Source organism: Aquarana catesbeiana, linkage group LG06, assembly GCF_042186555.1.
Source record: "Aquarana catesbeiana isolate 2022-GZ linkage group LG06, ASM4218655v1, whole genome shotgun sequence".
Taxonomy (NCBI): Eukaryota; Metazoa; Chordata; class Amphibia; order Anura; family Ranidae; genus Aquarana; species Aquarana catesbeiana.
This window is the reverse complement of record NC_133329.1, coordinates 184225744-184242532: the sequence shown is the minus strand read 5'-3', so window position 1 is coordinate 184242532 and position 16789 is coordinate 184225744. Positions and strand designations below refer to the sequence as shown.

At 44.6% G+C, this 16789-nt stretch overlaps 1 protein-coding gene across 4 annotated transcripts in view; it reads right to left on the bottom strand.

The window, feature by feature from the left end:
* The window catches only part of CPPED1 (calcineurin like phosphoesterase domain containing 1), a 283606-nt gene that overhangs the window by 86963 nt on the left and 179854 nt on the right, over window positions 1–16789 (bottom strand). For 2 of the 4 annotated variants that reach the window (XM_073591163.1, XM_073591164.1), the window contains exons 3-4: window positions 5149–5321; window positions 4899–4977 (exon numbers count right to left, since the gene is read on the bottom strand). In XM_073591163.1, the coding sequence (XP_073447264.1) occupies window positions 4899–4977; window positions 5149–5321 (252 nt within the window). Of the gene's footprint in view, window positions 1–4898; window positions 5322–16789 lie in introns of all 4 variants that reach the window. The other 2 variants (XM_073591161.1, XM_073591162.1) reach the window with 1 other exon arrangement.

Sequence of the window (16789 nt, the reverse complement as noted above, 5' to 3'; positions counted from 1 at the left end):
AACCATTCTGTAGTATCAGTGACATCACTCAAAGGGGTGATGTCCCATCGTAAACGATCTTCTATTCCATTAGAAGATCGTTGTTTTATTCTATGAAGACTGCCTTTTTTCTACACATGTGTATAACCCATACACTGATGGTAAGGGTCAGTTTGTTTGGGTGTTGGTGACGGTGTTTTCACCTCTCATTTGTGTCTCCTTTCAATATGGTTCTTGTTGATTAGAGTATTATTTCTTCCTGACAGAGAGGACTTTTGTTTGACCACATTTATTTTGGTTCTTATTGGGACATTTTTACATTAATATTTTTTAGCGCTGCACCATTCCTATTGATATCTCTTCAATTGTATCCCACAATTTTTGTGTCAGCAGCTTCTACTATATGTTTTATTAAGCGCAACAGATTCTGTTTTTATTTTTTGTATTTTGGTTATATTGCGTTGCTACTTTTTATTCTTTACAATGGATATCTTTGAATTCAGGGCTACCCATTTAATTAACAGAGGGGATTTTTAATGTACAAAGTAATCCAACTGATGATAACGGTGGTTTGTTCATGAGGCTTAAAAATCTGTTAACCACTGAGTTACATACCAATTGAGATGTAGCCTTTTTTGAACAATACCTAGCCGACAAAATGGTTCCACGTAGTTTACGATGGGACATCACCCCTTTGAGTGATGTCACTGATACTACAGAATGGTTTCAATTCTTTAATTTAATTTGGATCTTATTCGATTTCTGCTTAAAAGAAAGCAGCAGAAACTCCTCAAGGTAGATGGGGAGATCGTGTTATTAAAGAAAAATTGAATCCTTTCAAGGATAATGATGACTATAAGAAAAGATCTGATCTTTTGAAAAAGCACCTTGAAAAAGAGGAGTTAGAGCAAAGGACTAAGAAAAGGAAAAAATATTTGAGAGATGTCATTGATTATAAAAGCAAAAGTGTCTTTAAATGGCAAACTAAAACCACGGAAAGTCCAGAGATGGATTCTGGGATAAGAGTTGCAGGTAGGATGCCTTCTTCCCAGGGCAATGTCCTCAATCCTCGCAAGCCCTACCTCCACTGCTTCCAGCATCTAACCAACTACCCCCACAGAGGTTGCCTTTTAAAAGGAGGTCCCAAAAATAGAGGGGGGTGGGCACAAGAGAGGTGGACAGCATGCACCCTATAACCAGTTTCCCACTGTGGTTCATAATCGTTTTGACCCACTGCCTGGACTAGATAGTCCACGTAGAGATAATAGGTTCATTACTGATTGTCATGATAACTGGGGCCCCCCTTATTATCCACAACAAGGTTACTCCCCTAGAACTCCGGTAAGAGATAATTGGTGGCAACAACAACATTACCCCCTAGGGCCCACTCAGTCAAGGAGAGATGGGGGTGCCTGGGGAGGTTATGATAACAACAATTTTTTTCCCGAGGCCAAGCAAAACAAAAGGGTCTTAGACCTAAAAGGGGCACCAGAGGGGGGAGGCGGGTCCGCGCAAAAAAGGAAGCGCACATAAGGGACTCAGGACTTTTCAATTTGAGTAAGGCCATTCTCTCCAACGAGGAGAAACACGTCTTAAATTGTGGACTGAAATTTGCCCCCCCCCAAAGCCTTTGAATAAGTTTGAAACCTTTATAGACGTTCAAAAATTTATTTGGAAAATGAACGTTCAGCGCCATTTTTTGGCAAATCCCTCTCGCCCTAATGTGGCGGTGTCTACAGGGATTAGGCAATCTAATTTAAAGAATGCCTCATTATTTAACCCCCTGGTACAACAAGCCCCGGCTATTTCTGTTTTCAGGGATCTAGTGAACAAGGATTTACTTGCTTTACAGGTCAAGAGGAACAGGAGGGAATATACGTTTAAAAAGGGATTAGAACAACAAAGATTGTGATATCGTTGTACGACCAGCGGACAAAGGGGGGGGGGGAGTTTATTGTGATCTTGGACAAAGAGGCCTATGACAAAGAGATGTCTAGGCTGCTCTCAGATCGAGATACTTACCTTCCTTTGCGAGGCAATCCAACTTCCCAATATAAGAAGGAGTTGGTTAGGGTAGTAGAAGAGGGTTTCAATAATGGAATTATTTCCAAAAAAGATAAGGCTTTCCTTATTCCATCAGCCCCTAGGATCCCAGTGATCTACTACTTACCTAAAGTTCATAAGGATCCCATTTGCCCCCCTATAAGGCCGATAGTCAGCGGTATTGCCTCGGTTACTTCCAGGGTGGGCAAATACGTGGACCATTTTTTGCAGCCTCTTGTGGTTGGGACTCCTTCTTATCTGAGGGACTCAACGCAAGTAATTAATGAGCTTAGCAGTATACAGTGGAAAGATTCTTATATTCTTGCAAATGCGGACGTTGCTTCACTCTACACTGTAATATCACACCATCATGGTAAAGAAGCAGTAGAGCACTTTTTGAAGAAGGATTCTCTCCAGAACAACCAAAATAAAAATAGCTGTCACCGTAAGGCCTGGCTAGGATCAGTACCTAAGAGCCAATTCCTAAGGTTGATGCGTAACTGCACGAACAGTGAGGACTTTGTGTCCAAATCCTCTATTCTCAGGCAGCGGTTTCTTGAAAAGGGTTATTCAGCGAAAGCCTTGGATGTGGCGTTTAATCTTGCAAGAGAGAAAAATAGGGAGGACTTGCTAACTGCGAAAATTAAAGTTCAAGATACCTCTTTTAAATTTTTGTTTATCACTGCCTACTCTAACCAATATTATGAGATTCAAAAAATTATTCAAAGGCATTGGAAAGTCTTGAAGGGAGACAGGGTTTTGGGCCCTCATTTGCCCGACCTACCTTGTATGGTATATAGGGGAGCTCCCCCATTGAGGCTACAGGTAGCTCCCAATATTATCAATCCACCTAAGCAGATTTCATTCTTCCAAAAGATGGGGGGTTTCTTTCCTTGTAGGAGATGCCCGATTTGTAAGCTTAGCACCAACAAATCTAGGAAAGTAGATTCCTTCCAATCCACTGCCACCCACGAATCCTTTCCAATTAAGCCCTTCATTACATGTACTACTAGACATGTGGTGTATATTATTATTTGCCCCTGTGGGCTTCAGTACATAGGGCATACTATCTGTAAATTACACATCAGGCTTAAAGAACATGTTGATAATATAAAAAGGGGGTTCCTTAAGCATAGTCTATCGAAGCACTATGCTCTGAAACATGACTGTAATCCAAAGGGCACTGTGTTTTTGGGAACTGATAAATTCTCTGGCCATTGGAGGGGAAGCAACATGACTAGAGGGGTCTCTAAGCTAGAGATCAAATGGATATACCAAGCCAGGACCTATTTTCCATATGGGATGAATGTGGAATGGGATTTGAATGCCTTTGTTAGCAACAGCTAGGTTTCCTGCGTTTATTCCATTTTATTTTATTTTTATTTTAATTTTATGTTGTTTCATTTTTGCATTATTGATTATGTTATCGGTATGTTTTTTGGGTATCGTGGTGTGGTTGTTTTTCTTCACCTCCTGATATTCATTGGTGTAAATATTTTTTTATCAAAATTATTTGCATTAATTATTTATATGGTAGTTTGTATTTTGGCCACAAGATGTCGCCACCACCGGTAACCACCGCTGCTCCGTCTCTACATGTTAGATTTAATGATCATCCGTATTTCAATTGTTTTATAATAAGATTTGTTTTGAGGATATTTTTATCTTTGATTCAAGTCTTTTGCCTAAACTGAGTATTACTACTATCTAATATATCAATCTCTTTGAGACATATTACTTCCGGTTCGGAAGGTCATACTTCCTGTCCTCTGACTTCCGCCTGTCCAGTTCTGTTGTTCCTATAAATACACGTCAGTTTGCGTCATAACTACGCCCCTGAAGACGCATGTTGATGACGAAACGTTGGGCGATGATAGAGACTGGTGACGCAGGACGCGGTGGGACGGTGACACGGCGGCCATCTTTGTGGTTAGAAGCGCTGGGCGCTTCACACTGCCGTATACCTTCTTACTAAATGTGAGTGGTTTTTATCTTCTCCATAAATTATCCTTGTTTATGGAGATTGCGCAATGAGCGTTTTCTTTTTATTCCCTACGTACCATGATCTTGAGGTGCATATGCATACTGGAGTATACTTGGTTTAATATCCAGCTACCAAAAGGAGATCTAAAGCCTTCCATTTAGTTCAGAGGGGAATATGTTGGTGCTACTCCATTAGAAGATCGTTGGTTTATTTTATGAAGACTGCCTCTTCACAGTAAGAGCTGAGAAGATGTAGAATAGACTCCCTCAAGAGCTGGTTCTGGCCAGGTCAGTAGATTGCTTTAAAAAAGGGCATGGATTCTTTCCTAAATGTACATATTATAACTGGATACAGTACTAACATTTATAGGTAAAGTTGATCCAGGGAATATCAGATTGCCTCTCAGGGGATAAGGAATTATTTTTTTCCCCTGCTGGAGCAAATTGGTTCATGCTTTGCTGTGTTTTTTTGCCTTCCTCCGGATCAACTGTGGGTATAGGATTGCGTATATAGGATTGTATGTTTTTTTTTTTTCTTTTTTATTGGTTGAACTAGATAGACTTGTGTTTTTTTTCAACCAGACTAATTATGTAACAAAACCAAAACAGTGCAAAAACATTATAGTTTAACTCAGAAGGTGCTAAAGTAGACAAAATACAATCATGTACTCTTATCTAAGAAAGAGTAAAATATTTTGCCTTTTGGCAGATAAACTAAAGATGGATTAAGGTCACATATAAAACGCTTCAAGCAAAACAAGGTTTCTCTGTAATGGAGGGAGGATCAGATAACAGTAATATTTTTTTTAAATCATATACAAATATCGTGATGTCAAAGTGTCATTTTTTTTCGTGAACATATCAATTTATAGTTTGATATTAAAGCGCAGTACCTGCTTTATGAAACTTCTCCAACAGCTCTTGTCGAAGTGATCTTTCCAGGTTGAAATACGTATTTTCTTCATCTGGATTCTGAAGGAACAGAGGTATATGCTGAAATATGATGACTCGCTTGCATTGCCGCTGTTGAGCAACAGCCAGTTGATCAGACAACCACTGTTCTTGGTTTTCTTTCAGTTCTGGACATTTAGAAGCATCAAACATTAACTGTGAATTAAGTACAAGGAAAAAAACTCCACCAACCCAGAAAGAGAAATAGTCATCACCCCAGTTCTTGGAAAAGTCTTGGATTGTCTCAGATGTTGGTGCATTGCCTAGATCATGATTTCCACTGACAAATACCAGAGGAATGTCATGGTTGGTTTTTAGGAGGGCAGTCTTCAGATCACATTCTTGAGCAGGTTTCCACTCTGTTGCTGAAATTAGAAACACAATCATAGTACCCAGTGAGTACGGTATGTATTACCAGTGCGAGAAATTACTTTTAGCTTACTTTTGTATAGCTTAAAAGTTTTTTCCCCACAATCAACCCCCCCCCCCCCACAAAAAAAAAAAACATCTTTAGGGAAAAAGAAAACAGGTGAAAACAGTAGGTTTTGAAACCTTATTGTATCCAAAACATTTTTTAGTTTTAGAGCGGAGAAGGGTTGAAACCCGTCAGAATATTACTGCTGTATGCATCTCCACTGGTAATATTCACAATTTGTTCTGCATCTCCACTGGTAATATTCACAATTTGTTCTGGTAGCCATTATCATTAGGACTGAAAGTGAAGAAAATCCAAATATTCAAGCTGTCACCAGAACAGCAATAGAGGGGAAAACCACTAATTGAAACTCCAGGTCAGAAACTCTGTCATAAGATGGTAAAGGCAAAGCAATTAGAATTAGTGAGTGAGATCTCTCTCGCTCTATCTACACACACACACACACACACACACACACACACACACACACACACACACACACACCTCAGCATAAATGAGTACACTCCTTTTAAAAAGTAGGCTTTTAACAATCTCAATGAACACAAGAACAATTTTCAAAATTTTGACAAAACTGAGTTATATAGAACATTTGTTTAGCTCATTACATGAAAGTTAGGGTAATAATATAACTTAGATTACAAAATTTTCAGTTTAACTCAAATTAGTTGATGCAAAAATGAATACACCCCACAACAAAAACTACTACAACTAGTATTTTGTATGACCTCCATGATTTGTAAAGGACAGCACCAAGTCTTCTAGGCTTGGAATTAACAAGTTGGCGACATATTGCAACATATATTTTTTGCCATTCTTCAAGAACAACTTCTTTTAGAGCCTGGATGCTGGATGGAGAGTGATGCTCAACTTGTCTCCTAAGTAAGGATGAGCCAAACACCCACCGGTTCGCACCAGAAAATGCAAACAGGCAAAAAAATGTGGATGAATACGCGAACACCATTAAAGTCTATGGGACACAAACATGAAAAATTAAAAGTGCTAATTTTAAAGGCTTATATGCAAGTTATTGTCATAAAAAGTGTCTGGGGACCTGGGTCCTGCCCGAAGGGACATGTATCAATGCAAAAAAAAGTTTTAAAAAACGGACGTTCTTTCGGGAGCAGTGATTTTAATAATACTTAAAGTGAAACAATAAAAATGAAATATTCCTTTAAATATCATGCCTGGGGGTGTCCATAGTATGTCTGTAAAGTGGCGCAGTTTTCCCATGTTTAGAACCAAGTAGTACCAAGGCAAAATGACATTTCTAAAGGAAAAAAGTCATTTAAAACTGATCGCGGCTGTAATAAATTGTTGGGTCTCGGCAGTATAGATAAAACTCATTGAAAAAAATGGCATGGGTCCCCCCCCCCCCCGTCCATTACCAGGCCCTTTGGGTCTGGTATGAATATTAAGGGGTACCCCGAACCAAAAATTTAAAAGAAAAAATTGTGTGGGGGTCCCCCAAAATCCATACCAGGCCCTTCAGGTCTGGCAAGGAAATTAAGAGGAACCATGTGCCAATTTTTTTTTTTTAAATGGCGTAGGGGTCCCCCCAAAATCCATACCAGACCCTTCAGGTCTAGTATGAATTTTAAGGGGAACCCTGCACCAAATTTTTTTATATAATGGCGTAGGGGTCAACCCCTACAAGACGAGAGAGCGCCCCCCTCCTGAACCGTACCAGGCCACATGCCCTCAACATGGGGAGGGTGCTTTTAGTAGCCCCCAAAGCACCTTGTCCCCATGTTGATGGGGACAAGGGCCTCATCCCCACAACCCTTGCCCTGTGGTTGTGGGGGTCTGCGGGTGGGGGGCTTATCGGAATCTGGAAGCCACCTTTAACAAGGGGACCATCAGATCCCGCCCCCCCCCTATGTGAATTGGTAACGGCACATTGTACCCCTACCATTTCACAAAAAAAAGTGTCAAAAAATAGTAAAAAAGACAGGAGACAAAAAGATAAAAAATAAAAATGTCCCACAATGTAAATCCATCTCAGTCGCCCGACGAGCCAAAAAAAAAAAAAAAAGCAGCAACAGCTCCCGCAGCCCTCAGCTATATAACAGTTGTCACCGAGAAGAAGCGTCACTCGGCGGGAACCTCCCATGGAGGCGGAGCTGTTGTGGCTTTTTTTTTCTTTTTTCGGCTCGTCGGGTGACCGAGAAGGATCTATTAGAAAAAGGGAACATTGGAGCGGACTTTATAGGTACCAGAAAAGGAATACAACATAATAATAGAAAATTAATTTGGATGGATCTACATCGTGGGACATTTTAATTTTTTAAATTTTTTAATAAAAGGACTTCTCCCAAAGTGTCTCCTGTCATTTTTACTACTTTTGACACTTTTTTGTGAAATGGTAGGGGTACAATGTACCCGTTACCAATTTACTGTATTTGCGCAGCGGTCTTTCAAACAAAATATTTTTGGAAAAAATACTTTACTGTTTAGTTTTTTTTATTCATTTAGGGTTAGCCCCGTTTTTTGTGTATAATGTGAAAGATGTTACGCCGAGTAAATAGATACCTAACATGTCACACTTTAAAACTGCGTCTGCCCATGGAATGGCGGCAAACTATGGTGCTTAAAATTCTCCATAGGCGACGCTTTAAACACCTTTAGAGGTTACCAGTTTAGAGTTGAATAGGTTGGTCTGGTGTTACAATTTTTGCTCTCGCTCTGACATTTGGGACCATACCTCATATGTGGTTGGATCGCCGTTTACATATGCGTGTGGGAGTGACGTATGCGTCAGCATTTGCATGTAAACACGATGGGACAGGGGGTGCTTTAAAATAATTTTTTTTATACAAAAATATATCTTTTTTTTTACACTTTTTTTTGTACTAACTTTATTGCTATCACAAGGGATGAACAACATCCCATGTGATAGCATGGGCCGTTACAGGTCCTTTTTATGGAGAGAGTTGAGGTCTATTAGACCCCCAAATCTCTCCTCTGGTCTCTCACACAGCCGATAAGACACAGATTGGTCTGATCGGCTGCTTACCTGGCCACAGGTGGCCAGGTAAAGAAAGAGGCGGAACCGGAAGTGACAAACTATTCGTCGCTCCTGGTTTCCAAGGTTACAGACAGAGAGGAACAACGTCAGTTCCTCTCTCTTTGTACAGGGCAGCCATCGCCGCATCGTTACCAGCCTCCGTGATGGGACCAGAGGGCCCGAGAGAGGAGGCGGCCACTCAGATCACTTCTGCCTTACTCAGAATCGCCGGCTGAAAATATCAATACCGGAATGATGCCTGCAAATGCAGGCATCATCCCAGTATAACCACTGCAACCCAAGGACGTCCATTTAACTTCAGAAGCGCCATCTGTCTTATTAGCATGGCTGTGTGTCTCTCCCATGTTATTCAGTTTCCTGCTCCGCTCTGCTCTTACTTAAAATGTCCACAGGCCGGGTGCATGTGAATTCATTATGTGCACTGACGGGCTGGACATTTAGTGGAGGCGGGCCATAGGTTCCCGACCCCTGGTGTACATTATCCACTGCCCCCATTTCTGATTAGCAAACAAGAAAAGGCCACACAATAAGCAAAATAGGAGAAAATGGGAGACAATAACAGATAACAGAGAAAGTCAGAATATATATTTTCCCACAAAAACAACTGACAACTATAGCGGTTAACACAACATGAAAGAAGGAAATTACACATTACCAAGAAAACCGGGCGCCCACAGTGACAATGCCAGCGCCACAGAGGAGGGAGAGAGGAGTGGGGCTTTATTCACCCTCATCGCTGGACTGTGGGACAGGTGAGAGTGTCTGATTTTAAAAAAATGTCAGCAGCTACACTTTTTGTAGCTGCTGACTTTTATATGGGTGGAACTCCGCTTAAAGTTCCTCTCTCTGTGAAGCTTACACAAAAAAAAAAAAAAAAAAAAAAAAAAAACACGGTTTAATCCAGAATGGTTTAATATATTGTATACAGGCTTTAGGCACGTAAATGTAGCATGCGTTAAAGAGAAAAATAGACTGTGCCCGAGATGAGTTCACATTATTATTATACAATGCATTGAAAAGTCGTTCAGAAATGTATGCCACAAGAAAAACACAAATGCGGTGATACAGTGCGATTTCAGTCCAGTTTTTAGTGCGATTTCACAGGGTAGTTGTACAGGGGGTGGTAAGGTTCTTGCGACTGTCAGCAGCAGGTATGAGACATCGGTTGTTAAAGAGCCGGCACCTGCCAGCTTCCTAACAACGATAATACATCCCTGCTGTTAGCTGGATTTCCCACTGACCACAGAATGTAAATAAAAGTCGGCATTGAAAAAAATGTATGCCCAGCAGGCCAGAAAAGGGGGGCACAAACAAGAACCCCACCCTAACCGAACCATACCAGGCGACATGCCTTCAACATGGGGGGGGGGCCCTGGCCATGCACCTTGTCCCGATATTGATGACAAAGGCCCCTTCCCCACAACCCTAGTCCGGTGGTTGTAGGGGTGGGGGGTAACTTATCGGAATCTGGAAGCCCCCAGATCCTGCCCCCCTCCCCTATGTGAATAGCTATGGGGTACTACTACTCATTCACCCAAAAAAAAAACAGTGTCAAAAGTTAATACAACTGAAACAGGGTTTTTGAAAAGTCCTTTAACCGCTTGCTGACCAGCGCACGCCGATGTACGTCGGCAGAATGGCGCTCGTAGGCAAAAGGGCGTACAGGTACGTCCCCTTTAAGAAGCGGTGTCACGGGCACACGCCCGCCGCGGACTCGATGTCTCCCGGGTGCCCGCGATCGTGTCAGGGAAAGGAAGAATGGGGAGATGCTTTTGTTCTGCCTAGTGACAGGTCAGTGATCACAGCTCTCTCTCATCGAGAGCAGTGATCACTGTCCCGTGTATTGAAATTCAGCCCCCTAACAGTTAGAATCACTCCCTAGGACACACTTAACCCCTTCACTGCCCCCTAGTGGTTAACCCCTTCACTGCCAGTGTCATTTGCCAGTGGCATTTTTATAGCATCAATCGCTGTATAAATGACAATGGTCCCAAATAGGATCAAAAATATCCGCTGTATCCGCCATAATGTCGCAGTCCCGAACAAAATCGCAGATCGCTGCCATTACTAATAAAATAAAATGAAAAATAAAAACACCATAAAACTATCCCCTATTTTGTAGACGCTATAAATTTTGCGCAAACCAATCAATATACGCTTATTGCGTTTTTTTTTTACCAAAGATATGTAGAAGAATACATATCGGCCTAAACTGAGGAAAAAATAACCAGTTACACTTACTGGTAACGGTGTTTCTGGGAAGTCTTCCAGGACGGCACCCTGAGAGATGACTGGTCCACCTGACAGGAAACACAATCAATCAAGAGGTTAAAGGCCCCCGCCCCTCCCGGTGCTCCTCAGTTGTGACAAACTATTGACCCACACCAGTGCACGAGAGTGAAAAACATAACCACCACCACACTCTAAACATTACATGTTTCCTAAATAGAACGGGTGGGAAGTAGGCCTGCCTTCCTGGAAGACTTCCCAGAAACACTGGTAAGTGTAACTGGTTATTTTCTCAAGTCGTCTTCCAGGACGGCACCCTGAGAGAAGAGCAAGTAGCTCAGGCCTACCTTTAGGGCGGGACCACCGCTTGCAGGACCTTCCTGCCAAATGCCAGGTCCTGAGGAGATAGTAACTCCACTCTATAATGCCTCAAGAACGTGTTCTGGCTTGACCATGTAGCGGCTCTACATATCTGCTCCACCGAAGCTCCGGCCCTTTCCGCCCAGGATGTTGCCAGAGATCCAGTGGAATGCGCTCTAAGGTTTCTAGGAGCTGCTTTACCTGACTGCTCATAGGCTAACGAAATGGTATGTTTAATCCATCTAGCTATAGAAGCCTTGGATGCCTGTTGGCCCTTCTTTTGGCCAGAAAAATTAACTAAAAGATGGCTGGACCTTCTGAATTCCTTAACCCTTTCTAGGTAGGATTACTACAAAAGGAAGGCAGCACCACTTCTTGAGTCCTATGGAACTTTGATGCTACCTTAGGGAGGTACAGGGGGTCCTGCCTAAGTATAACCCTGTCCTCGAATAAAGAAAAAAATGGTTCTTTAATAGAAAAAGCCTGAATGTCACCTACTCTCCTAGCTGAGGTGATTGCTAGTAAAAAGGCTAATTTAAAGGTCAGGATCCTAAGGGGGATCTGATCTATCGATTCAAATGGGGCCTTTGTTAACCCCTCCAGTACTAGTGTAAGGTCCCAAGGAGGACACCTGGACATTTGAATAGGGGACAACCTCTCCCTGACCAAGAGAAATCTCTTGATCAGGGGGTGTAATGCCAAACGTTTCTCAAGGAAACAGGACAGGGCTGAAACCTGCGCCTTAAGGGTTTTGGTTGCCAAACCTAGATCTGCTCCATCCTGGAGAAATTCTAAGATAGCAGGGATCTCTCTTTGAGAAGTCCCTCTCTCCTGGCACCAGCGAGAGAAAATCGCCCAGGTCTTGGCGTAGATACGCCTTGTGACTGGCTTCCTACTAAGGAGCAGTGTATCCACTACTCTGTCCGACAGCCCCTTCTCCTGCAGGTTCTGCCTTTCAAGAGCCAGGCCGTCAGCTTGAAGAAGCTGGGGTCTGGGTGGCGGACTGGACCCTAAGGAGAAGGTCGCCCCGGACCGGGAGGGGCTATGGACCAACCCTGTAGGGCTGGAAACCAGGCTCTCTTGGGCCACCAAGGGGCTATTAGAATCAACTTGCTTTCCGAGAGAAACAGTTTTTGAAGGACCCTCGGAATTAGTCCCAGAGGGGGAAAGGCATAGGCCAGTCGGAAGTCCCAGACATGCACCAACGCATCTATCCCCTCTGAGCCTCTCTCTCGAGCAAGGGAAAAGAATCTCTTTACCCTTCTGCTTTTCCTGCGGGCAAAGAGATCTATCTCTGGAACGCCAAATTGCCGACTTACCAGGGAAAAGACCTCTGGATTCAGTTCCCATTCCCCCTGTAGAATCGGTTGCCGACTGAGGTAGTCTGCTTCTACATTTAACGTCCCCTATATGTGGATTGCGGAGATGGAAGGAATCTGACTTTCCGCCCAGGACAGGATCTCTGCTGATAGGGATAGGAGTGTTGTAGATCTGGTACCCCTCTGATGATTCAGAAATGCCACTGCTGTGGCATTGTCTGACAAGACCTGCACCTCCAGGCCCCTGATCCTTCCCTCGAAAGCCTTTAGTGCTTCTCCTATGGCCAACAGCTCTCGAAAGTTGGAGGAGGCCCTTCTTTGTTCTGAATCCCAGGACCCCTGAGCTATTAGATCCTCCAGGTGGGCTCCCCACCCCCAGGAACTTGCATCTGTAGTAATCCTAAGAGGCTGAAGTTGGCTCCAAAGGAGGCCCCCTTGAAGCCTCTGAGGCCGGAGCCACCAGTGAAGGGAATTCTTTACTTTGATCAGGATGGCTATCTCTATGTCCAGAGAGTCTCTTTTTCTGTCCCAAGAGGATAGAAGAAAGTGTTGGAGGGGCCTGGAGTGTAGCTGTGCCCAAGGAACTGCTGGGATAGCTGATGTCATTAGACCCAGAACTCTCATGATACCTCTGTAGGAGATAGTGCTTGCCTGTAAGAGTGACGTGACCGCTGATATGAGGCCTTCTACCTTGCCCTGAGGAAGAACTAACTTTTGTTCTGAGGAGTCCACCAGGAAACCCAGATACAGCTTTGTCTGAGCAGGAGTCAGCAAGGACTTTTCCTTGCTGACAAACCATCCCAGGGCTTCTAAGGTCTCCATTACTCTGGATAGATCCAGAAGTAGTTGATCCCGACTTAGACTGTAAATCAAAATGTCGTCCAGGTAGGGAATCAATGCCACTCCTTGGAGGTGCAGAAAAGCCACCACCTCTGCCATGACCTTTGTAAAGACTCTCGGACTGGATGCCAGTCCAAAGGGGAGGGCTGTGAACTGCCAGTGTTGCACTCCCTCTGGAGAGGCGATCGCAAATCTCAGGAAGATTTGATGGACCTGAAAAATGGGGACATGAAGGTAGGCGTCTTTTAAATCCAAGGTCACCATAAACACTTCTTTGAGGAGATGTCTCCTGAGGGAATAGACACTCTCCATGTGGAACTTCTTGTAACGAAGAAAAACATTGAGGTTCCTTAGATTTATAATAAGACAATACCTTCCTGAGGGTTTGGGTACCACAAAAATGTGGGAATAAAACCCCTGGCCCTGCTGGTCCACTGGAACAGGTATTATAACCTCCTGACTGGCCAGCTCTCTTATATTCTGAAGGATTCCTACCACCTTGCAGGGATCCCTGGGAAGGCAAGTCAAGAGAAACTCTAATCTGTAACCCTCTCTTATGATCCGAAGTACATAGGGGCTTTGGGTGATCCTTTCCCACTGAGAGGCAAAGTGGGAAAGTCTGCCCCCTACCGGAAAGTCATTTGGGGGTCTTGTCAACTGACTTATGGCTGGAAAAGAGAACGCCAGTTTTTTGTTTGTCTTTTCCTGCGCCCCAACGTCTATTAGGGGAGACCTTTTTCTCGGAGAAGCGATTCTTTGCCTGGGGGCCACGAAAAAAACGCTTCCTCTCTCTCCTAGGTTTGGTAGGAAATTTTTTCCCCTTCTCGGTAGATCTGGCTAGAGCCTGATCTAGGCCAGCACCAAAAAGGAGTGTCCCTTCAAAAGGGAGACCACATAGATGGGTTTTTGATGAGCTATCCCCATCCCAGGTTTTAACACAGAGGGCTTGCCTGGCTGAATTTATTAAGGCACCTGTCTTAGCGGTTGTACGCACTGTCTCAACCGCAGCATCTGCTAAATATGCGACCGCATTCCCTATGACCTCCAGAGAATCCAGGACCTCCTTGGATTTGGAGGTTGGGGATACGTGGTCCATTAGTTTACAGACCCACGTGTCGGCATTCCTTGCGATGCAAGCTGAGGCCAATGCGGGGCTCATAGCCGCAGCGTTAGCTTCCCAGGCTCTGTGTAAAATGGTTTCAGCCCTGCGATCCATTTGATCCTTTAAATTACCGGTATCTTCAAAGGAAAGATCCGACTGCTTAGAGACCTGTGCTAAGGAGGGGTCTAGTCTAGGAGTTTTGAAAAAATTTTCCTCATTCTCCTCAGAGAAGGGGCATCTATGCTTCCAGGTTTTATATTTCAGAAGCCTTCTTTCTGGTTCTTTCCATTCCCTTAAGATGACTTCCTTAAGGGCGGAATGTACCGGAAGGACTCTGGCCTGAGGTTTAATCAAGCCTCTATACATCCTATCCTGAGCGGACACCTGTGCAGCAGGCTCCTGAATCTCTTCTGAGGCATGAATAGCTTTCAGAAGATCTTCCATGCCGTCGGCAGAAAATATATGTCTGCTAGACCTGGATTCCTCCCTCCCATCCTCCTCTTGGCTGTCCATCACCGCTTCATCAGAAAACTCCTGATTAGGAACTTCTAAATCACACTCTTCCTCTGAATCGTGGGGGAGTGGATACTTCAGTACCTCCGCCCGATACCTCCTAGAGGCGGCGGAGCTCTCCTGGGAAGAGGCATCCTTACTAGAGTGAGCCTCTGAATCCCTAGTCTTAAGGGTGGCCTGAAAAGACTTTAAGGTGGACAGCATCTCAGTTTGCACAGTAAGGAATTCCTTCATCATCTGAGATGTCTCCTTCCCTGTCAACTTCTGTATGCATTTAAAACAGAAGGGCTTTGGATGTTCTGGGGGTAGCCTGTCATTACAGTTCCCACATTGTTTAGAGCGGGTGGAGGATTATTACACGGCTGGCAACCTCACGGGCAATAGCATTGTCCCCTGAAAAAAACACACAGGCATACACTGTGAGAGTCGGAGGAGAAGAGTTGGGTGACCCTCCCCCTCTAAACCTCTGAAGGCCGGTCAGACTCACCCCCTGTGGTCTCTTCCATGGCCGCAGACCCTGCAGGTCTCTCCTTCTCATGTTCCATGCTACTCCGATCTCTCCCTGGAGGTGCTGCATACAGGAACGCAGAGGAGACATGGGCGCCTGTTCCCTGTGGCTTTTTATATCCTCTGTATGCTGGCTGCATCGTGCCACCGCCACCGCCATCTTGCCGAAGACCGGAAGTGGTACTGGACCTGAGGTCACTTCCTGCTGCAGCCTTCCCACTCCCCCCCTCTTAGAGGAGGAAGTGATGTCATTTCCTGATCTTCAGGAAAATGGCACTGAGCGCCAGGACGCTGAGCTACCCTCAGCAAGGAGAAGGTCGCCCCTGGAAGAAAAGCTCTCCATGCAGAGCTTCTTGCCATGCGACCCCCATGAACGGTCGTTCCGGTCAGCCGGCGGGCGGAGAGGCGGACGGACGGACGAACGGCAGCCCTGGCCAGACCCCAGAACGGGTCCCAGACTCACCTCCTGTGGTCTTGTAGCCAGTAGAAGGAAAACCACCGACTCCTGCAACTGCGCGGCCACCGCACAGGTAAGGAAGGGCAACAGGAAATTTGGCCCCTGAAGTTCTGGGTACACCACCGTACCCAGGGTTCTTCAGTACTCGGGGGGGGGGGGGGGCCTCTTCCATGGAAAGAAGCACGGTCACCGACCAGGGTCCTGCTTCTGCTGCCTCCCTCCCCAAGACACGGATTGGGAAACCCCCCAGGAAGGATGAGAACCATCCGGCCGGACCCAGCGGCTTCCCAGGCATTTGGTCCGGCTCCCAGGGGGAGACCACCAGCCCCAGGCTTTTAGGTAGACAGAAAAATAACAAACGGTTTCGCTGTGGGGAAACACAATCAAAAACTGAGGAGCATCGGGAGGGGCGGGGGCCTTTAACCTCTTGATTGTGTTTCCTGTCAGGTGGAACAGTCATCTCTCAGGGTGCCGTCCTGGAAGACGACTTGAGAAAAAGTGTTTTTATATATTTTTGGGGGATATTTAATATAGCAAAAAGTAAAAAATATTGCGTTTTTTTAAAAAATTGTTGCTTTCTTTGTTTATAGCACAAAAAATAAAAACCGCAGAGGTGATCAAATACCACTAAAAGAAAGCTCTATTTGTGGGAAAAAAAGGACGTCAATATTGTTTGGGTACAACGTCGTCCGACCGTGCAATTGTCAGTTAAATCAGCGCAGTTTCAAATCGCAAAAATCGCTCTGGTCAGGAAGGGGGTAAAATCCTCCGGGGCTGAAGTGGTTAAAATAGATTTTTAGTCCCCCCCCTCAAATTTCACTCCTACTATGGATTATTCCATGCTATTCTTCTGCGCTACCAGCAAGGGTGGACCATGTCTGTAGTGTAGGAAATATGTTAACGTTTCTGATTAAGTCAAATTTGGGCGGCACCGTGGTGTAGTGGGTAGCACTCTCGCCTAGCAGTAAAAAAGGGGGCTGGTTCGATTCCCAACCACAACACTACCTGCCTGGAGTTTGCATGTTCTCCCTGTGCCTGCGTGGGT